The sequence below is a fragment of the Lotus japonicus genome, chromosome 2, assembly GCF_012489685.1.
Source record: "Lotus japonicus ecotype B-129 chromosome 2, LjGifu_v1.2".
In the NCBI taxonomy this organism is placed as follows: domain Eukaryota; kingdom Viridiplantae; phylum Streptophyta; class Magnoliopsida; order Fabales; family Fabaceae; genus Lotus; species Lotus japonicus.
This window is the reverse complement of record NC_080042.1, coordinates 91,053,893-91,077,024: the sequence shown is the minus strand read 5'-3', so window position 1 is coordinate 91,077,024 and position 23,132 is coordinate 91,053,893. Positions and strand designations below refer to the sequence as shown.

The 23,132-nt window shown below is 37.3% G+C and overlaps 2 protein-coding genes across 2 annotated transcripts; both read left to right on the top strand.

The window, feature by feature from the left end:
* Nucleotides 1-4,832: 4,832 nt before the first annotated feature.
* On the top strand, nucleotides 4,833-9,907 carry LOC130737275 (uncharacterized). Its single transcript, XM_057589026.1, has 7 exons — nucleotides 4,833-4,872; nucleotides 4,959-5,201; nucleotides 5,293-5,731; nucleotides 5,824-6,749; nucleotides 6,829-7,908; nucleotides 8,023-8,160; nucleotides 8,241-9,907. The coding sequence occupies exons 1-7, from the start codon at nucleotides 4,833-4,835 to the stop codon at nucleotides 9,905-9,907; spliced, it is 4,533 nt and encodes a 1,510-aa protein (XP_057445009.1).
* Nucleotides 9,908-17,970: 8,063 nt separating this feature from the next.
* On the top strand, nucleotides 17,971-22,349 carry LOC130740950 (leucine-rich repeat receptor-like serine/threonine-protein kinase BAM1). Its single transcript, XM_057593683.1, has 2 exons — nucleotides 17,971-20,704; nucleotides 21,272-22,349. The coding sequence occupies exons 1-2, from the start codon at nucleotides 18,136-18,138 to the stop codon at nucleotides 21,712-21,714; spliced, it is 3,012 nt and encodes a 1,003-aa protein (XP_057449666.1). The 5' UTR covers nucleotides 17,971-18,135; the 3' UTR covers nucleotides 21,715-22,349.
* Nucleotides 22,350-23,132: the final 783 nt, after the last annotated feature.

Genomic DNA, 23,132 nt, shown 5'->3' with positions numbered 1-23,132 from the left:
TCATACTAACATGTGAAACTAACATTTTTTATCAATTAACTTATTATGCTTAATTTCAATGATGTATTTTCCTTTTCCCAAAAAAAAAAACATGCTAATTATCATAAATGTTGACAAAACTTATTGGGTGCTTGCAATTTCCCTCCAATTTCTTGCATGGGGAATTTGTTTCTTTGCATTCGAATGAATTATTTGACTTAATTTTTTAAGATTGTTTTTTAAAAGAAGGACAAAAAAAGATTCTCAAACGTGTTTCTTATAAAAAGGGTCGGACGGATTACTAAATTGCACCTATTGTTACGATTATGATGCTCACTAACATAATGTCATTCAAGTGCATGTAATATTTTTGAACTTAAACTAATACGTTGATTGTGAAACTCAATCCTTCTTAACATAAAATCATAATGAATTGCACCATTTATGGGAATACCTGTGGTTACAACCATTGCAAGTGCAAGATATGGTTATGCATCATATCATATAATTCATGAAGGAAAAGATATGTCCAAAGAAATCCACCTACAACTACAAAGGGTAGTTGATGTGAGAGGAATTCATTTAATGTTTTCTTTTCCATTCCCCTATCCTACGCACAAATCTAAGGCAAGTATACACACCTCATTTTTAAAACACTTCATTTCCACATCTTTTTGTTTCTATCTCATTCCTCTTACCATCTATCACATCTCATACTTTCTCTCTCTTACTTTTCCTTTTCTTCCTATCTCTCTCTTCATTCCACCTCTTCCACCTCAAAGAGAGGTGTAAGTAACATTACTCAGTATTAAGGGACCGGAGCGCCACAAATGTCCTTCGTAGGTGCACGTTTCATGGGTAGTTTATATGCAGTTTATATGCACTTTGTATGTATAGATACTGGATGGGAAGCTTCGAATATCAACTGATTATATGAGTGTATATTACCCCTAATAAATAACTCTAACTTCAGCAATTATTCTTCTGACAATTCAGAGTAGTGGGCGGCTGATGAGACTACCCTGGCATCCGCATCATGGCATGCAAAGAAGATTTTCTTGCATAAGTCTCTGTTTGTCTAGATTTAGTATATGCTATAACATGTCCGTAATAAATTATATGAGTTGAGGTCTGATTTAACACATTTATTAGTTTAGCAAGGTCTGTAAGGTGATATAGATGGGGGTTTTATCATGATCATGAAACTTGCAGTTTTTTTCCATCTTATTAAAACATTAGTGTTATGAGGTAGAGAGAGGTGGAGGTAGAGAGAGATGATAAGTAAAGAAAAATTAAGACATAGAAAATTTATATCGGGTGGGATGATAAGATAATAGAGATAGAAAAAAAATTAGTTTATTAGTGTTTAAAACATGAAATGTGTAAATATCATTGAGAAAATTTACTTTCACTACATTTTGCACATAGTTATACGTGCAACATGCAAAAGAAGAAGTAAAATACAATTAATGCTTGAACTTTGTACAGGTTAGCCAATTAAATCTATGTCTCACATAATAGGTAAAAATTTCATTTTTACTGGAGTAGTGCCTTTATGACTGGTGTTGTGAACAACCAGTTTTTTGCAATGTAGATACAAATCATTTACTTCTCTTTGGTATGTGCCAAACTCGGTGTAAAAATTTTGCACCCACACTTTGCTATAAATAGACACCTTTGTTAAGATGCATTTCATCCATGTGGTCTGATACACTTCTTCTTTCAAAGAAAGCTCTACACTGCTATCCACTTCCACAATGGTTCATTTGGTGCCATGGGGCGGGTACATGGATATGATAGGCATCTTGCCGCGCCAAAATGATGTATGACACTTACACTACCTTCAACTAGAGCATTTTTGGTCTTGAATTATTACAAACTGGAGTAAATATCACATTGTCATATCTTTGGCAAGACCATACAGCATGCATGTTTCACTCTTTTATTTCAAAAGTTTGATTATCATAACAACTATATAACTTTTTAAAAAATTTCATTGCAAAAAACTGGTATAATGGATTGTAATCAGCCAGGATTTTTAAACATGCTGGAGTCATAAAAATCTATTTCAAGCCTTTGAGTATAGTATATGTAGGATAAAATGAAAACTTAATTTTGTTACTCACGCAACAGACTTGTGATATCATTCCCTTTTCTTTAGTCATTGTTTGGAAAACACTTTATCCAACTAAAAATATGATATACTGTAAGTTTTCACTAATTATATGATTCTTGGTGTAGGATTACGTTGTCATTGAACAACCATTTGCATATCCAAGTCTGATTGGACAAAAGTGGTTACTTGAGGACCCTTTCCAGAGGTTCTACGTGGTCGACTTTAACATGGATTTTGCTAAGCCTGTCCTGGGCCTAGGATGGAGGTCTATAGTTGACGCATATGGGTTGGATCAGACTCATGTGTGTATACTTAACATGGTAGCACCCTCTCATTTTCATTTGAGAATATTCGATTTGTACCAACAAGAGATAAGCTATCTACCATTGCCAGCTGTTAGGGAAGGCTCAGGATCTGTAAACGTGGAGCACAATCTACGTGAGAGCGTATCTATAGACAAAACAGATGAAGAAGACTTTACACAAGCAATGGCCTTGGTTCTTTACGACGGCCAGCCGTTCATGGAGGAGCCACGCGTTGAGCCTCATCATGAAAATGGCTCTGCCACCGGATCAGCTGGATCAATGGTGGAATTTGTTGAAGCCAAACCTAAGTATGTCTTGAATCTCACAACAGAACTCACTCATCACCGTGCTTATACATGTCAGTTTGTAAGTGAAACTAATTAACTTTATCGACGTCGTTTATATTTTCTCTGATTAGCAATTAGCTTTCATAAGTATTAACTCCTCACCTTGATTATACCCGTGTTTGTTAAGAAAAGGTTAATGAGAATATTTGCTTGCTATGTAGAACTTGTCCGGGAAGGCTGCTAAATTTGTGCGCGAGAATGGGTTGGAGCCATGGTATATAAGAGGCCCAGACGGTGTCAAACGTAAAATCAACGTCCTATTCAAACATAACCAACCTTACACAAAGCTGGGAAAGGGATGGAGAAAGTTCTGCAAGAGCCAAGGCGTCCAACATGGTCAAAAAGTGTCTATGAACTTCACAGATGGGCTCACCAGGTTGATTGATGTTGAGTTTCTAAAGTAGTTATTTGGTTTGGCCAAATGGAATGGGATTAATGTACTCGCTGGTGCATCTTTTTGGAAAGCTTTTGGGAAGAAACAAAAAGTAATCCAACCACTATTAGTGTGTCTTTAGTGAAGTTCTCATTGTCAAGTGTAGCTCGTGTTTAATGTCTCTGTTTGTTCTATTAGTTCTTTTCCTCAAAGGTTGCGCGCTCAAGGTTGTTTGTAACTAAATTATCAAAATTTAACTGTTTTCTCATATCTAATATGTGTTTCCATCTATGGTTAATATTCCAGACTTCAAACATATCTTAATTTAGGGTCATCCTGAAATACAGCATAATAAGGGGCTTATATTCACGCTAGGACAAAATCAGAAAAATCTATAAGACAATATGTAAGAAAGTTTAATATGGTTAAGAGAATTAGTCAACGAGTTAAAGAAAAATGACATAATAAAGTAACTTGTGAAACAGTACATCTTATAAATAAGCCCAAAGTGGTATATGATATATTATACCACATTCATGATACCTTGATATATTAGTATGAATCTCTAGATGGAGTGATAGTATAATTTTGGCTTTTGTCGTTCATGGTGTCATGTGTTTCTATTAGAGAGAGGGGAAAATATCTATGGACCATGATCATATATATATTAAGTGTGAAGTTGTCATAAGAAATTGGTACAGAGCTAAGGATGAACATTAGTTCCACCAAATAGGTAAGAAACACCATTTCAGGCTCGATGGAGAATCCAACTGGGCAAGTCTTCAATCCTGATAAATGTGAAAAAAAGGTATTCTTTCGTAAGATGTATTACAGCTTGTGTTTATAATGGTGCTGAAGTTTCCATTTATTTGTGCTTCATCAATAAGGTGTTAGATTTAATAGTGTGGATTTCTATATTCTGCAGAAGCTTTGGCAAGAACATGCAGGAGTAATAGGAAGCAACTTATGCAGCGGAAAAGAAATTTCGAAGGGCTAGACCTAAACAAAGGTGGTGGAAGCAGTGGACAAGGCAAGCATTGTTATATGAACCCTACCTTAATTTGCATTGTATTGATTTTTAGTACTTTCGTATGGTAAACTTCAGCATATAATTGGTAAAAGTTGTCTAAATCTAAACACAATAGGTATATATTGTCTTACTACTTACAATAAGCATTTGTTTAATAAATTCATTCTATTTCGACAACAGTAACAAAGTCCAGGAAGATAATCCAAAGCCCCATGTTATCAGACATAACTAATATCAGTTCGGTTGAGACTGGTGGACGCTTTTGTCGCATGAGTTTGGATAGACCTATTTCCATGTCCAACGCCTAATGTCGTTTCCACAACTAGCGCAATTTGTAAGAACCATCATTACATAATGTAGACCTCTTGAGATGATAAGATTGTAGTAGTTTACCAGGAGGACTTACGTCCTGTATTTATGCAGGTGATTTAAACTCAAGCTCTTTAACAAATAGGCTTCCATTATCTATTTTCAATGATGGACCGTTAATTCAATCCCAAATAAGCGGTATGTCCTTTTGATTTTTGTTGAACTTACATATGGGAATGGTTAGTTGAAAAGATGTCAAAATCAGGATTATGTCTCACATTGTCCAGGTACAAACATTATTAGCAAACAACAAACCGCAGCTGCAAGGTTGAATAGATTGTTATGTTTAAGAAAAAAAAAGATCTCAATTCATATGGACAAGGAAAATTTGGCCGAAGGATATACCGACAAAGGTTTGTTCACTCGCATTCATTAATTTGGTTCTTTTAACTGGTTAATATTCAAGGGGTCACCCCTGAAACTAAATTGTGTTGTTCAGTTAAATCAAAGTACGTCAAAGGTGGTAAAACAAAACTCCTTCCGAAACAAGTTGGTGATAATAGTACCTTATGTAAAAGAAACCATTTAAGACGGAATCAAGCAAGCTCTTCTAAAGATCCCTTACCTGCAAATACGTCTGTTAGAGGGTTATCTTTGTATCGTCAATTGGTTTGTGAGTTTGATAGAGCAGCTGACCCACAACCGAATGTTTCAGACATATTTGAAGTCGCTGAGTTAATAGGTAAATAGTTAGAAATTTCAATTTTATTGTATATACATTTTTAAAATTCAAAATTAACCAGCATGATGATGTTACCTATTATCTTATGTAGAAGAGGTCTATCTCGGTGACGCTTCATATGTATGTTGCTACTGTTCTGCTTTGATGTGGTATGACGAACGGCTGGCAAAAAGTAAGCACTCATTAAATCCAAAATTCACAAGGTGTTGTATGAAAGGGAAGGTAGTGCTGCCATTTCTATCAAAACCACCTCTTCTTTTATATAATCTGCTTCATGGTATAGATCCCCGATCGAAACACTTTAAGGAAAATATTAGGGCATATAATAGTATGTTTGCCTTTACTTCGATTGGTGGAAAGGTGGAAACGGCTGTCAACAATGGAGGGGGCCCACCCCAATTTGTCCTCAGCGGTCAAAATTATCACCGGATAGGTACCCTATTACCTCAACCCGGCGAAATGCCGAAATTTGCTCAACTATATATATATGACACTCAGAATGAAAATGCAAATAGAATGAAACCGTTTAAGTAAGTTTTATTATTTATGGCTTTAATATTAAATTATTTGTCGATCTTGAAGTTGGATATTTTATTTATCAAGTGTTGTGTACTATGTGCAGTTCATTAAAGGAAGCTGATAAATTGGATATATCATTAGTTGATGAATTGAAGCAAATGATTGATGAGAGTAATGTTTTGGCTAAATCATTTCGCAAAGTGAGAGATTATATCAATTATACACAAGGTTCAGCGTTTGCTTTGAGACTTTTTCGCAAACGAGGTAAGGACCCTAGAACATATAACCTTCCCACGTCTGATGAAATAGCTGCACTTATTGTAGGGGATTTTGACACAGTAGAAGTTGGCAGAGATATCATTGTAAAAAAAGAGGGGGTTCTAACTAGGATTCACGAAACTCACACTTCGTTTATTCCATTACAATATCCGTTGATGTTTCCTTTTGGTGAAGATGGTTGGCAAGAAGATATCCCTTTATCTGGTATTGCTGCATCAACTAGCTCTCGAGTCAAACCTCGCGTCACATTGAGGGAATTCATATGCTTCAGAATACAAGAGAGGAATAATGAAAATGAGAATGTTTTATTATGTCGAAGGCTTTTTCAACAGTTTGTGGTTGATTGTTATACAATGTTAGAATCTCAAAGGCTTTCATATCTTCGCAACAACCAAAAACTTATTCGAGCTGATTTTCTAAGTGGTCTTGAAGAAGCCATGTCTAGGGGTGAAACTGACCCGAGTTCTTTAGGGACGCGTATTGTGTTACCGGCATCATTTGTTGGTGGGAAACGGTATATGTTTGATTGTTTCCAAGATGCAATGGCTATATGCAAGCGCTTTGGTTATCCCGATCTTTTCATTACTATGACCTGCAATTCTTTGTGGAAAGAAATTGACAGGTTTGTTCGAGAACGAAACCTACGAGCTGATGAAAGACCTGATGTTTGTTGTCGAGTGTTTAAAATCAAGCTAGACCACTTAATAGCAACGCTGCAGAGTGGTATTATTTTTGGTCCTCTACAAGCAGGTGCAGATTGTAGTAATTATTTATTCATGTCATTTGTAAGCATTTTTGTGTATTCACTAACGAGGATTTAAAATTTCAGGGATGTATACAATTGAATTTCAGAAAAGAGGATTACCACACGCGCATATTTTGTTATGGCTTGGCAAGGAGAACAAGTTAGTTACAACATCTGACATTGATAAATGCATAAGCGCTGAAATTCTTGACAAGAAGGTATATCCTAAATTAAACAAAGTTGTATCTACTTATATGCTGCATGGCCCGTGCGGTCCTGGTTATGGTAAATCTCCTTGCATGGCAAATGGAAAATGCAGCAAATTTTTTCCTAAGAAATTCCAAGAAACCACATTAATTGATGAAGAGGGTTATCCTATATATAAAAGGAGAGATTCAGGAATTTATGTTGAGAAGAAAGGGATTCGCATGGACAATAGTTACGTTATCCCTTACAATCCTCAACTTCTGATGCTATACAATGGTCACATCAATGTAGAATACTGCAACAAGTCAAATGCGATCAAATACCTGTTCAAATATGTCAGCAAAGGGCCAGATAGAGTAAATGTTGAGATTTCCAATCACAAAAATGATTCCACAGATCCTGAGGTGAAAGACGAGATTAAGCAATATTATGATTGCAGATATTTGACTCCATGTGAAGCTGTTTGGCGGACCTTCGGCTATTACATTCATGTTAAGTGGCCGTCGGTTAAGAAAATGACCTCTCACCTACCAAATAAGCAAAGTGTTTGTTTTAGAGATCATGGTGATTTGAACCACATTGTTGAAAAAGCCTCTGATAAAGACACTATGTTTATAGCGTGGATGAAAGCCAATGATATCTATGAAGAGGGAAAAGCCTATACATATGCAGAGTTCGCATCATATTTTGTTTATGATGAGGACAACCAAACATGGCATCCAAGGAAAAAAGGACACTCTATTGGAAGACTCCAATATATCCCTCATGGAGTTGGAGAACTTTACTACTTGAGAGTTCTACTAACTATACAGAAAGGTTGCACAAGTTGGGAGAGCATTCGAACCATTGATGGTGTTGTATGTCCATCATTTCAAGACGCATGTTATGCATTAGGATTGTTAGCTGATGACAAAGAATTTATAGATGCAATAATTGAAGCAAATGATCTAGCATCAGGTTAGTACTACACAAATCACGTTATTTATACACTTAGACACACACAAGCTGCTTTGTGTTTGCTACAGTTTATCGCCGCATGTGTAATATTTATTGCGCTGGATTTTTATGTAGGTATTCAGCTTCGGAAGTTCTTTGTCATGTTGCTTACTACAAACACTATGAGCAAGCCTGAATTTGTGTGGGAGAAAAGTTGGAGGATTTTAGCTGACGGGATAGTTTATGAAAGGAGGAAAAAGCTACGCATTCCAGGTTCTTCTTATTAAAGAAATACATTTCAACTAATACACATATAGTAGCATGAAACACTAACTGGTTAAATTCTTATGTAGATCTACATGTAAATGATGAGGATCTGAGAAATCTTTGTTTAGCAGAACTGGAGAAGTTGCTGAATATGAATGGAAGGTCATTAAAAGATTATTCATGCCTCCCCTTTCCTGATTTATTTGATGCCAGCCAGTATGAGAACAAATTAGTAGCTGATGAGTTGAATTATGATAGAGCTGAGATGGAAGGTTTGCACGATTCATTACTCAATTCACTAACTTCAGAACAACAACAAATATACAAGTCCGTAATGGATGCTGTTAAAAGTAAGGTTGGAGGTCTGTTTGTTTTATATGGATTTGGAGGTACTGGTAAAACGTATCTGTGGAATACGTTATCTGCTGCAGTAAGGGCACAAGGGTTGATTGTATTAAATGTTGCTTCAAGTGGAATTGCATCATTACTTCTACCTGGGGGAAGAACTGCGCATTCTCGATTTTCTATTCCCATTTCTATAAAAGAGAGCTCAACTTGCAATGTGGCGCAGGGTTCTTTAAAAGCAGAGTTGTTACAAAAAACAAGTCTGATCATATGGGATGAAGCACCAATGCTTAATAGATTTTGTTTTGAAGCCCTGGACAGGACTTTAAATGACATAATGAAGTCGCACCCAAGTGGTACTAATGGCATGCCTTTTGGTGGTAAAGTTGTTGTGTTGGGGGGAGACTTCAGGCAAATATTGCCAGTTATACAGAAAGGAAGTCGCTGTGATATAGTGAATGCGACCATAAATTCGTCATATCTTTGGAAGAAGTGTTCTGTTCTTAAATTGACAAAAAACATGAGGCTGACAAGTTCTCAATCCCTTGATGAAAACATGGAGATTACAAAGTTCGCTGATTGGCTACTGGACATTGGTGATGGGAAATTGAATCCAAATGGGGATGGAGAATCTATCATTCAGATACCAGACGACCTTCTTATTCTTGACTCAGATAATCCAATTCAAAGTTTGATTGATTTTTCTTACCCTCATATGTTGGAGAACTTGAGAAAAAAGAACTACAAATTCTTTGAAGAACGTGCTATATTGGCCCCCACTTTAGAAAGTGTAGAAGCAATCAACAATGAGATGCTATCTAAAATACCAGGAGAGGTTAGAGAATATTTGAGTTGTGATTCTACTTGCAAGTCAGATGAAGATTCCGAGGTTGAAGCAGAGTGGTTCACAAGTGAGTTCTTGAATAATATTCAATGTTCCGGCATACCAAATCACAAATTGACTTTAAAGGTCGGTGTCCCTATCATGTTGTTGCGCAACATTGACCAAGCAGGTGGACTTTGTAATGGCACAAGAATGATTGTTAAGGAATTGGGCAAAAATGTCATTGTTGCATATGTTGTTTCTGGGAAGCAGTTAGGGGGGAAGGTGCTTATATCTAGAATGGATTTAGTTCCTTCCGACTCCGGTGTTCCATTTAAATTTGTCAGGCGACAATTTACAATCTCTTTATGTTTTGCAATGACTATTAATAAAAGCCAAGGTCAGACGCTATCTCATGTCGGTTTGTATCTACCCAAACCAGTGTTTACTCATGGTCAGTTATATGTGGCACTATCAAGGGTAAAGTCAAGAAAAGGTTTGAAAATTTTGATTTTGGATGAAGATGGGTTAATCTCGACTGTGACAAAAAATGTGGTATACAAGGAGGTTTTTAATAATCTTTGATGCACATCCTATAGCTGAAATATGTAAGTTATTGCAATGAACTTTTCTTCCAGCATAATTATCTATTTCCATTATGATCCCATCGTATGAAATTACCTCATACATGTCCATTTCTATTTGCAGACTTAATCCTGGAAGACACATTTTTCGTGGAATATGTAATAAGAGTGACTTAATCCATTTCTATTTGCAGACTTAATCCATTTATATTTGCAGACTTAATTCTTTCAGCTCATTTTTCGTGGAATAGTATAGATGGGAGCTCCATGGTCACTATCATTCATATATGATGCACACCCATTTATATTGTGATAATTACTCAATGCTTCTGCGTATACACAGCCACAAAGATAGATACTTATTCACAATTTTGACAACTTCTATTTCAACATTTATCAACACGCAAATAGTTATCTTATCTTCTGCCATTATTGATGTTGACATCAATTTCGTTCATGGTTATTTAATCCAGCCAAATCTATAAACTATACTCATGCCAAATTATATATATGTTCAGCTAATGGGAAATACAATTCGTGCTGCATAAGAAAAAAACTAAAGTAAATATTCAAAATGTATTCACTATGTTTGGGTAAGCAACGGAATTAAACTGGTTACCTGTACTAAATAAGAAACCCGTTTAAATCAAATTCAGATATGCTTTTCAACAGGTATACAACTTAACTTTTATTATGCAATACTTACCTACCAATTTTTTCAAAAGAGGGATACTCATAACGCGTTTTCTATATTATGGTAAACTAGATACATTAATATAACAAACCTGGCTCTGTGAAATAAATGCGTGTCAGCCAATCAAGCATATCATTTGAATAGCTTTGACTTATGCAAACTTTCATTCATATGTTTTGAACTACATAGGTATAGATATTAAATTCTGCCATAATATTATAGTTTAGTGTATTGTTGAGTACTTATACCGAGCTTTAGACAAACGGGATTGCAGTGAAGTTCTTTGCAAGGATCAAAAAACTTCTCTTTAAATGGAGCTGAATTTCGGAGATGATCTTCTAGGATGTAGAGATTCAATTGCCATTCTCTCATTACCTGAGCAGGTGACTACCATTGTATAGCTTAATTGTTTTATGTTCTAATCTATTTAGGATATGACAAATGTTGTTCCCCCTTTCATTGTTCAGGAACTAGCATTCGTTTCACCCAGATTTGCTGTCGAATTTGATCATGAACTAACCAAGCAGTGGAAGTTGTTTGATCCCATTGGAAAGATGCATTTGGTTTCATATGAAAAAGAATCTGAAAAGCCTTTTTTGTGTCAAGGGTTATTGGAGATCCGCAAGTATTATTCATTGGAAGGGATGAACTGGTGCCTTCTTAAATACCAAGGTTTTTCCAACTTTGATTTATTTATATACAATGAAGGTTTTGAGGAAGTATGTTACCTTCCTCCACCTCCCCCTCCACCTCCAGTTACAACTCCCCCTTCTCCTGCCATTGTTGTTGCAAACTCCACAGAGTCCGACTGTGAAGAGATCCAAACTCCTCAGGATCGAGATTGGATATTGTATCCATGCTTCTTCTCTTGCAGACTCTCACTTAATCAATCAATTTCGAGTCAGATGGTATGGTGTAACCAATTTACTTTTCTTTTGTAGTTCTAAAACAATGATTATAAAATTAATTGTTGTGTTTTGCAGAATTTGCCTGCTCATGTTTATGACTATCTGCTCCAGGGTGAACTACAAACCTGGCTATTGAGAGGTCCAACTGGCAAAGAAGTTCGTTGTAAAATTCTTGGTGTTACAGAACAAAGAACATATGCGAGGATTGGTAGGGGTTGGAGGGCTTTCTGCAAATTACATGCATTGAAAGAGGGTGACTCTTTAACCTTTTTTTTCACCAGTGAAGAAGTTGGCCTCATTGATGTATTAATACACGACGACAACCAGTAGCTAGGATGCACTGTATGTTGTAATATTAACTTCCTTTTCGCATGTAATGACTTTTATGATGTACTGGGTTGTCTCTTAAGACTATTGAACTGGGCAATGGAATATCTTACCTTTTATTAAATGAAGAATTTAGTTTGGTCAAGGAAAATTGTGAAGAAATTCTCACCGTGCAAAGCACGGGTTACTGTACTAGTATAAGACAAAGTACCAATAAATGCATTGTATTGGGTGTTAACTCTATTTCCTTCCCCTCTTTCCTTTTGGATCCTCATCAACTATTCGTCTAGCACCACATGCCAAATAAGACGGTGGTAATTTCAAATAAGACGGTGGTGCTATAGCAATGATATGGGAAAAAGTTGGTTGTAGATTGAGAAGGGTAAAACACTAGTTACAGACAGAAGTTGAATTGACGGCATAAACTACGGAATTATGAACACCGCTGGGCGCTGGGTAAAACTATTAAATATAATTTTTAATTTTATACCTCACAATTCCTATTTAATTGTCAAAAAATTAAAAGTGGAGGAGCAAGGAGTTGAACCTCAAACGTTTTACAAGCGTTGCAAATACTCTACCATTTGAGCTACACCCCCTTGACAATCAATTGATTAAACATTTGTTAATTAATGAGTGTTTCCATAAGAATTATATCAAATTAGCAACTCACAATTTAATCACTAACTAACTAACAACAAAATATTGAGATGATTAATTTAAATTCAAATTTAGAAAAAATAAAACTATTAAATTTTACTATATTCATTCCTATTTAACTGTCTAGATAAAATAAACACATATATTATAGAGTGCAATTAATTTTATTAAATTTCAAAAAATATTATTTATATTCCTATTTTACCCTCTAAAATGTATTTTTCTTCTTCTCATATATTGCTCATATAAGGATACTATTAAGAAAACATAAGCTAATATTCTCTTAAAATTATAAGTGTATCTATACAGAATATATATCTATTTTTTTTTCTTCTTAAAAATAGACAATTTATAAAGAATGAAAGTAGTAAATAGGACAGCGTGCTTAATTTCTTTCTGGAGGTAAGGGCTTAGGGCTAGCCTAATCAATTTTATTTGAATCAAACCCAAAGTTTTTTCTTGTTCTAAACAAATTTGACTCTCGATAAACTGAATTACTAATTATTGATAACTAGTAGTACTAAATAATTCTCCTGAAACGTGGAAAGAATCCCTAAAATTCTCTTCTAGCTATAGCCAATATAATTATTTTTGCTTTCTGTAATACTATCACATGCAGTATGTATGCCTATGAAAAAAAAAACATGCAGTATGTATCATCAGCACTAAGCAATTGTGAGAGTAAAGATAAATAAACTCATGTTTCCGCTACATTCAGCTAGCTGACATATAATAGTTTTTAACCGCCGTATGAATGTTTGGCAAATACTTTCATCCTCTATCATATCAATGAACAATATATCAAACTTTGTCACAGTCATTGCCCATTTAAACTATTAATTAATAAATAAAATAGAAATTTTAACTCACTTATCTCAAATGTAATTGGATGATGGATTATTTAACCTAAACGTTATTATGAGTCATTTAGACACTCCTTAATTAAGATAACTTATTTAAATACATTTTAGATTTTAGATTGTGGCAGTAAAAAACAAGAAGTGATGAGGCTCTTGCTATATGATGATTAATCTATTAATGGAATAACAAAGGAAACCTCTCAATAGCTTCAGTGGAAAACTTTAGTGGGTCAACAAAGGATATCTTGGATTCCAACTACCACTGTTCTAGCTAGTGACATCATAGTTCTCCAAGATCGGAATGATTGGGATTAGTTGAGAAGGACAACCTCGTTAAGTAATTTAGATATTGGACTGATATGGGCGGACCGAATCACTTTACTTTAGGCTTATCATTATCGTGTAATAAATGGGTCGGGCAAACCATGGTCCAGCTGGGCCAAAACCCAAGCTATAAATAAAAGAGGACCGCCCAAGCGGTGGGGATCCTATCATTTTCACGCATTTTCATTTACTTTGTTTACTTCGCTTGCTCTCAAACTGGTTAGCCTTTAGTCTGTGGTTTTATACCGGAACAAATATATATTGTACATCCATTGTAATTGAAACATTGAACTGAAATCAATTAATTATAAAAGGTTTTTAAATGTCTTCTTGGCTTTTCTACATTACAGCATCAAATTAGAGGCGTGTAATGTGCATACACTATACTACTATAGTGATTAATGAATTCTCTTTTCAAGTAGTACGTGCGTTATAGCTGGACTGAGCACAGATTAAATTACCATAACATATATATGACCCGTTAATTTGTTAAAAGGAAAGCGACAATTGCAATAAAGGAATTCAGTCATCTATAGATTAATGTGATTAATCACTAAATTATTCAGCTTATTACGTGTAACCGCACATGGAGACACACTCCAATTGCAGGACTTAATAATTAATCCTGATCCCAGGACCAGTGGATTGCTTGGTCATTTCATTATTACAATTATAACTAGCTACTCAGATATTATAGACATTATTATAGATATGTTGGTCACTGCTGCTAGGTCATTTTCTCATCCAGAAAAACAGAGCTGTTTGCAATGGGGGTCCAGGGGGACCATTGCATGGCTCTTTCTTAGTGATTCTATTGTTACGTGATTTTGATGCCTCAATTTCGATATGGGAACTATACTGCTACACAATATCAACTGAAAATTTGATTTTGTGGCAATTTTAAATTGTCATAGAATTGAAATTAAAAAGAAAGTAAATTTGGACTTTTAACTGTTAAAAAAGGGTGATGAAAATGAATATGTAAACGTGGTAGACACTATTACACTAAGCAGCATTTCACCAAATATTTTCCCTGATAGCTTCAGTACTTATGGGTGTCCAGTAATCACCAACGTGATCCGAGTCCAAACAAACAGCCGGATTTTTTTAGACCAAGTCGGTTCGAGTCGATTCCAATATCGTTGTGTTTGGTCGGATTCAGTTCCAATAACATTGCGTTTGAGATTTTAAACCATAGTCCGATCAAACCGAACCGATGAATAAACCTAACTTCACTAGTTGGGTGGATAGAAGCAGGGGCGGACCCACGTTGGACTCAGGGGGTTCAAAGGGGGTTCAGTTGAACCCCCTGAAAAATAAAATTCCCACTTACCCCCCTGTATAATATTTTTTTGAACCCCCTAAAAATTTTAATTTGCACCCAAGACCCACTCACTACTCAGCCCCAGTCCTCAACCTCTTTCTCTCACTACCCTAGGTCAAGCGCGCACACACACACGCACCATTGCACCACCGGCTACCACCACCGTCCTCCAGTCCACCACGCACTCTGCGCCGCGCCTCTACCTCTCTATCTCGGCTTCTCCAGTTCTCCTTCTCCCATACCCAAGGCCAAGACGGCAAGACTGGGATCGATGTTGGTAGCCTCGCCTCCGTCGCGGTTGCGAATGCTTCCGTGTTGAAGCTGGTTGTCAACAATGGGGAAAAGCTCAACGCGTGGGTTGATTACGAGGCTGGTTCGAAAACGTTGGAGGTTCGTTTGAGCAAATTGGGTGAACCCAGATCTGAAGATCCAATCGTTTCTCACTGCATTGATCTCTTCAACCTCTGGGATCGCAAACCTGTGTTCGTGGGTATGATTCTTCACCTATTTTGATTTTGATTTATTTTTTCCCCATTAATTTTGATGGATTCTTCACCTGTTTTGTGGGTGTGTTGTGATATGATATGAGTTTTTGTGCTGGTTGGGGGATGGAGCTGGTTTCACTGTTTGCCAGTGTTTCTTAGTTGGAGCTTTTCTGATTTTTGCTACTGTTTTTAGCTTTCATGGGATTTTGGTAATGGAGAGTATGATAAATAAACAAACAATGGTCTTGTGTGGCAATGGTTAATGTTCAAGAATACTTTGTTTATGTTGTCCTTGGCTAGTAAGGAAGTGCTTTCTGTCATGGGCAAAAGGAGTGTGGGTGCTGTCATGGTCTTGGGTTTAAAGTAAGGCATAAGTTGGCTGTTCATTTTTTCCCAACTTTTAGTTAATTTAAAGGATGATAACATTATTAGAACTTTGTTTCATGTGTAAATAGTTACCTGTTCATGCTTCGTGACTTTAAGGAAGCAAATGAAGTTGAGGAAGCAACTGAAGATGTGGAAGCAACTGTAGATGAGAAAGAGGGAGATACCGATGTTGAGGAAGCAACTGATGATGAAGAAGTGGAATCAGAAGAGGAATCAAATGAAGATGAGGAAGCAACTGAAGATGAGGAAGAGGAATCAACTGAGGATGACTATATCTAACTGTCCAAAGCAGAAGAATTTGTATGCAATATTCTCAACCCTTGTTACCTTTTGTTCTTATTCATTTGCATCATAAAAATTGAAAAAGCTAAATGCAGAATACACTTAGGTGCCTTTACAATTCCTGACTTATATCATTTAATGTGATGTTCGATGTTTTGGCTTGAAGTTGTGGAGATACAATGGAAAGATGAGATTAATTGAAAGGGTTGAGACTAATCAAGTTGTGATATGAATTGATCTTGTGTGTAATGGATTTAATCACTTTGTCACATTGGTCTAGTATTTAATAAGGCTTTTTTGTCATAGTTCCATGATATCCCTAAAGATACTTTGTAGTTGTATGCTTATGCTAATGCCAGTGCAACTGATGAAAAAAATTAGTTTCAACACAACTTGCTAATGTCTCCGTTCATATGCTCTGTTTCTTTATCTAGATTGTATTTTTTACTGAATGGGAAAAAAGTTGTAGTTTCATGTGGAGGTTATATTTAGCTACATAGTCTATGGCGAGAAGATATAATCAGAACCATGATCCTTTATGGTTTTCATGTTTTTATATATGGACCAGATATCAGAAAAATTATGAATAGAAGTGAACGTATGCCTTGTTTTTTTTTTCTTTCTTTTGTATAAATCTCACTATTTTTATCGATGTGTTTATTTGAAAAATTTGAACCCCCTGATCCCGGGGTCCTGGATCCGCCACTGGATAGAAGATAGGATGTATGTAGGGATAGTTTAATAGCCCCCACTTGGAACAAAATAAATGGGTAAAATGATGGTGAATCTGCAATGAGGGCCGGTCGTAATAATGAAAGCAACGCAGGGGCGAAGACTGAAGAGACATGCAGATATAGAGGGTTCAACGAAAACACCCACTCACACAACACACCCTCGATCTCTTCTCGTTCGTGCTAGTCAACAATGTTTGACTGCCTTTTCCCAACTAACAATATTAGGAGTATTATTTATTAGTGCTGTTTAATTTACAATGTTCTTATCTTGATTCATTTGTAACTAGTATGCTGCTGTAGCTGGGAAATATGACTCTAATCAGTGACAGAAGGCAGAGAGGAATCTAATTTTTTTAATTTGTGTAGTGAAGTTTATTTTTTCATTTCATTAATTAGAGATGATTGAAGGAACAAGGAAAAAAAAACAATGATCACACACATAAGCTAGAACAGTGAAATGATCCTTTCTCACTTGGATGGGTCCTCCGTGTTTTTCTTTCAATTTCAAATCGCGTGATTTATTAATCAAAAAGCAAATCAAGTTGCCACTCAAATTCCTTGTTAACTGTCACAATTTGGATTAGACTACGAAGACAATGAATGACCCTTTTGGCAGTAAGGATATTCACAAAAATCATTCATTTTCAATAATCTTTAATTATATTCAGTTACATTTTAAATATACTAGTAGTACTTTATTCCAATACTTCATGATTTTAAATAAACAACCTATATCACATGTGGGTTTGACAATAGTTGTAAAATTTGTATTTCACATTATTATGCTCGGAGATGGTGTTTAATGAAAGCCCAAAAACTAGAGCTAAATCATAGATGAAAAAAAGGCTTAGAAATAAAGAGATTTGGTAATGGGTGGATGATTGCTGCACCAACTTAAAGCTTCCATAATCAACACGACACTCCGTCAATTATTGATTGTAATTGTAATTTTTTTTTTTCTTTTTTCAGTTTCCCCATAAAATAAAATAAAATAAAAAGCAAAATCTGCCATTCTTTTCATTATTTTTTTGTTTTTGGAAACCAGAAAGTTAAGGGCAGTGTCCAAAACTTTCAAGCATAAGGTCAGAGAAAAAGTAGGTTCCTTCACACTTTCTCAGTTCTGGACCTGTGTTATCTTCCTACTCTCTACCTACACACACTCACTCATTGCATTTCAGTACTTGCACTCTTCTTCTTCTTCTTCTTCTACTCCTTTCTTCCATACCCAAAACCAAGAAGCAAAAATGCGTCTTCTGCTTCTCCTCTTCCTCTTCCATTTCACTCTCTCTGCACCCATCTCAGAGTACCGTGCTCTCCTCTCTCTCCGGGAAGCCATTACAGACGCCACCCCACCTTCACTCTCCTCATGGAACGCCTCAACCTCCCACTGTTCCTGGTCCGGCGTCACCTGCGACCCCCGCCGCCACGTCATCGCTCTCAACCTCACCGGCCTCAGCCTCACCGGTACTCTCTCCGCCGACGTCGCTCACCTCCCATTCCTCTCCAACCTCTCCCTCGCCGACAATGGGCTCTCTGGACCCATCCCACCGTCGCTGTCTGCAGTCACCGGACTCCGGTTTCTCAACCTCTCCAACAACGGCTTCAATGGCACCTTCCCTTCCGAGCTTTCCGTCCTCAAGAACCTCGAGGTTCTCGACCTCTACAACAATAACTTGACCGGAGTTCTCCCTCTCGATGTGACCCAGTTGCCGAACCTCCGCCACCTTCACCTCGGTGGCAACTTCTTCTCCGGCCAGATCCCTCCGGAGTACGGCCAGTGGCAGCACTTGGAGTACCTTGCTGTTTCCGGCAACGAGCTCGCCGGGGCCATTCCGCCGGAGATAGGGAACTTAACCAGCCTCCGGGAGCTCTACGTCGGGTACTACAACACCTACGAAGGCGGCATTCCGCCGGAGATTGGCAACCTGACGGAGCTCGTGAGGTTTGACGCAGCCTACTGTGGATTAACCGGTGAGATTCCGGTGGAGCTGGGGAAGCTTCAGAACCTGGATACTCTGTTTCTCCAAGTGAACGAGCTTTCAGGGTCTCTGCCATGGGAGCTTGGGAATCTGAAGAGCTTGAAATCCATGGATTTGTCTAACAATGTGATAACCGGTGAGATTCCGACGAACTTTGAAAACCTGAAGAATCTCACACTGGTGAACCTGTTCAGGAACAAACTTCACGGAGCTATTCCGGAGTTCATTGGCGAGTTGCCGGCGTTGGAGGTGGTGCAGTTGTGGGAGAACAACTTCACCGGAAGCATCCCTGTGGGTTTGGGGAAGAATGGTAAGCTCACGGTGGTTGATCTTTCTTCCAACAAGTTAACAGGTACTCTGCCTCCTAATCTCTGCAATGGGAACCGTCTTCAAACTCTGATAACTCTGGGGAATTTCCTCTTCGGTGCAATCCCTGAATCGCTTGGAAGCTGCAAATCACTGAGCAGGATTCGCATGGGAGATAACTTTCTGAATGGTTCAATCCCAAAAGGTCTTTTTGGACTTCCTAATCTAACCCAGGTTGAGCTTCAGGAAAATTACCTCTCTGGAAATTTTCCTCAGGATGATTCTGTTTCTGTTAATCTTGGTCAGATTACTCTCTCCAATAACAAACTCTCAGGGCCATTACCTCCTTCCATTGGCAACTTCTCTAGTGTGCAGAAGCTTCTCCTGGATGGAAACATGTTCTCTGGTCAGATACCCCCTCAGATTGGGAGGTTGCAACAGCTCTCAAAGATTGATTTTAGCCACAACAAGTTCTCAGGTCCTATTGCCCCAGAAATCAGTAAATGTAAGGTCTTAACATTTGTTGATCTTAGCCGTAATGAGCTCTCTGGTGAGATTCCAAATGAAATCACTGGTATGCGGATACTGAATTATTTGAATGTTTCAAGAAATCATCTAGTTGGTAGCATTCCAGGGTCTATTTCCTCAATGCAAAGCTTGACTTCTGTTGATTTTTCATATAACAATTTATCTGGTTTGGTTCCTGGTACTGGCCAATTCAGCTACTTCAATTACACTTCTTTCCTTGGAAACCCTGACCTCTGTGGACCCTATTTGGGTGCTTGCAAGGATGGCGTTGCCAATGGTGGGCACCAACCTCATGTTAAAGGGAGACTCTCTTCTTCAGTGAAGCTCATTCTGGTGATTGGGTTGCTTGCATGCTCCATTGTGTTTGCTGTTGCAGCAATACTCAAGGCTAGGTCTCTGAAGAAAGCCAGCGACTCGCGCGCATGGAAATTGACCGCGTTTCAACGCTTGGACTTCACTGTGGATGATGTTCTGGATTCCTTGAAGGAGGACAACATAATAGGGAAAGGGGGTGCTGGCATTGTCTATAAGGGTTCAATGCCAAATGGGGATCAGGTTGCTGTGAAAAGGCTTCCAGTTATGAGCAGAGGTTCTTCCCATGATCATGGATTCAATGCAGAGATTCAGACATTGGGGCGAATCCGTCACAGGCACATTGTTAGATTGCTGGGTTTCTGTTCAAATCATGAGACAAATCTGTTGGTCTATGAGTACATGCCAAATGGGAGTTTGGGTGAGGTTCTACATGGAAAAAAAGGGGGGCATTTACAGTGGGACACTAGGTATAAAATTGCTGTGGAGGCTGCAAAGGGACTTTGCTATCTACACCATGACTGTTCTCCGTTGATCGTCCATCGAGATGTAAAGTCAAACAACATCCTACTTGATTTTAACTATGAAGCTCATGTTGCTGATTTTGGGCTTGCCAAGTTCCTACAAGATTCTGGAACTTCTGAATGCATGTCTGCTATTGCCGGTTCATATGGATACATCGCTCCAGGTAACATATTCAAGTTCAACATGCATGATGATTGATGAATTAATACATTGAGTTTTTGTGGCAAATTTCCTTTTACTGATTATAGATTCATAATTGTATGTTTCATCAAAGTTGAGAATTTGACTCTTTCACCTTTAATCACGGTTAGGTAGGTACTTTAAGACTATAGTAATTGAGGTGATACCCCTGAATTAATTAATATTGCCATGTGTTTGTCTTGACTTTGGTTTTCTATCATAACTAATAATCACTTGATTTGGCCCATATTGTAGTCTATTTCTAACCAAAGTACTGAAAGTAAATGTTAGGTAGCTCTATAGTGTTTAAATTTTGACCATAGCTCCAACACCTATTGTTATGTAAATTCTGTTGTCATAGACTTAAAGACATTAACAACGGGAAAATGATAGTGATTGGCAAAATCTCAGTTAAAATATTGGTCTACTCCAATACTGTTCTACTTCTCTATGTTGTCTTTTTTGCATATTGTTTATAATTAATGTGGCTGCTTTATTTTAGCTTACAAGTTTGATCTTTTAGCTTAATAGGTTTGATATTTGATTGCAGAGTATGCGTACACATTGAAGGTTGATGAGAAAAGCGATGTGTACAGCTTCGGCGTGGTTCTCTTGGAGCTGATAACCGGTAGAAAACCGGTAGGAGAGTTTGGTGACGGTGTGGACATTGTGCAGTGGGTGAGAAAAATGACAGACTCTAATAAGGAAGGAGTTGTAAAAGTTCTTGATCCGAGACTTTCCTCAGTTCCCCTTCATGAGGTGATGCACATGTTCTATGTAGCCATCTTATGTGTTGAAGAACAGGCAGTGGAACGACCAACCATGCGCGAAGTTGTTCAAATTCTGACAGAGCTTCCTGGTTCTAAACAAGGGGACTTAACAATCACAGAATCCTCTTTGCCATCATCAAACGCTCTAGAATCTCCAACAGCAGCCTCTAAAGATCATGAAAATCCTCCTCAATCCCCACCAACCGATCTTCTTAGCATCTGAATTGATCTCCTTTAGTCCATGCTAGCTTATCCATTTATGTTTTCTTTATTAAACGTTTGTCTCCTCCAATGGTTGGGGTTTCTCTAACTTTTAAGGTTAAGGTTTGGCTTTTCTTAAAAAATGGTTCTGTACAGTAGGATTAGTTGGAAGGAGAGTGGAAGTCATTTTCTTCATCTAGTAAACTGCTTTTAAATTTGATGTCATGGCTATGGTTTGTTCACTTGTTGTTCAGAGCCAGCACAGGGTGAGGGTCCAAGGGAGGCAATGTAAACATCAGTGACAGTGTCTTATTTTGTGAGGGGATCAGTGACAAGAGAATGAAAGGGACAGACAATAACACAAACGGGTTAGGTGCAAATCAAGTGGGTATATGGTTATAATATTACTGGTGAACGCTGAGTGGGTAGGCGCAGAATGAATGAGCTGTGTGAGCATGTGACTAATCAATGGTCCATGCTGCAAGGTTTTTCCCAAGTTACTATCATGTCCATTCTCTCTTGTTTTTTTTCCCTTTTCGTTTATGGTAGAAGATATGTAAATGCATGTTTGAGCATAAGTTTGATCCTATCTGAAACTTAAATTCAAGCCGTTGTAACAATTTCTTTGTTTATGGATTAAGATCTAATGTCTTCCAACTTGTGCTATAAAGCTTCTGTTGTGAGCGTGGCCGATCCGGGGAGAGGCTAAACCACTTTGTGAATCTAATGCAACAACCTTATCTTGCATTTTTACACGAGGTTGATTTAACGCCTTGAATATGTGACCATTAGTTACATAACATGATAACAACGTAACAACCTTTCATTTTCCCCTTTAAGATGTAAGCGAACATTTCTTAAAATATGAGATAAGATTCACAAATTCAACACATTAATGCCTTAGGTATTGCCCTTTGTAAAAGGTAAAATAAAGGCTTGTATAATGATGACCTTTTCAAAAAAGAAGAGACAAGTCGTCTGTCATAAAGATGCTTTTGATTCTAAATCAAAAACTACATTCCAATTTTGCATGCTACACCCGCGATGATGGGATGGAACAATTGAGCAATCTCAGCAATTTGCAAGGAGTAGATAGCTGTATTTATTTAAACTTCATTAACACTATTGTTATGAAAAGAAAAACGTAACTTTTTACACCAAGTCACCAACAATGAAGTGCTTGTGTAAGAAGTATGAAATCTATAGTCGGGAATCAGCATGGAATTGGATAGATTGCAATTGTTTGGAACAAAATAGTTTGATATATAAAATAACTTGAACTCATAATTAATAATTGGTCTATGATTTGAGTGATTGAAAATTGGAACATGGAGTTCAGCTCTCCAACTATGAAGACACACATCCGACAAATTCTACATATTAGAATCTTTTTTGTGTCTAGAGGTAGCAAAGAAAGGCCATAAAGCCCGGAAAAATTTA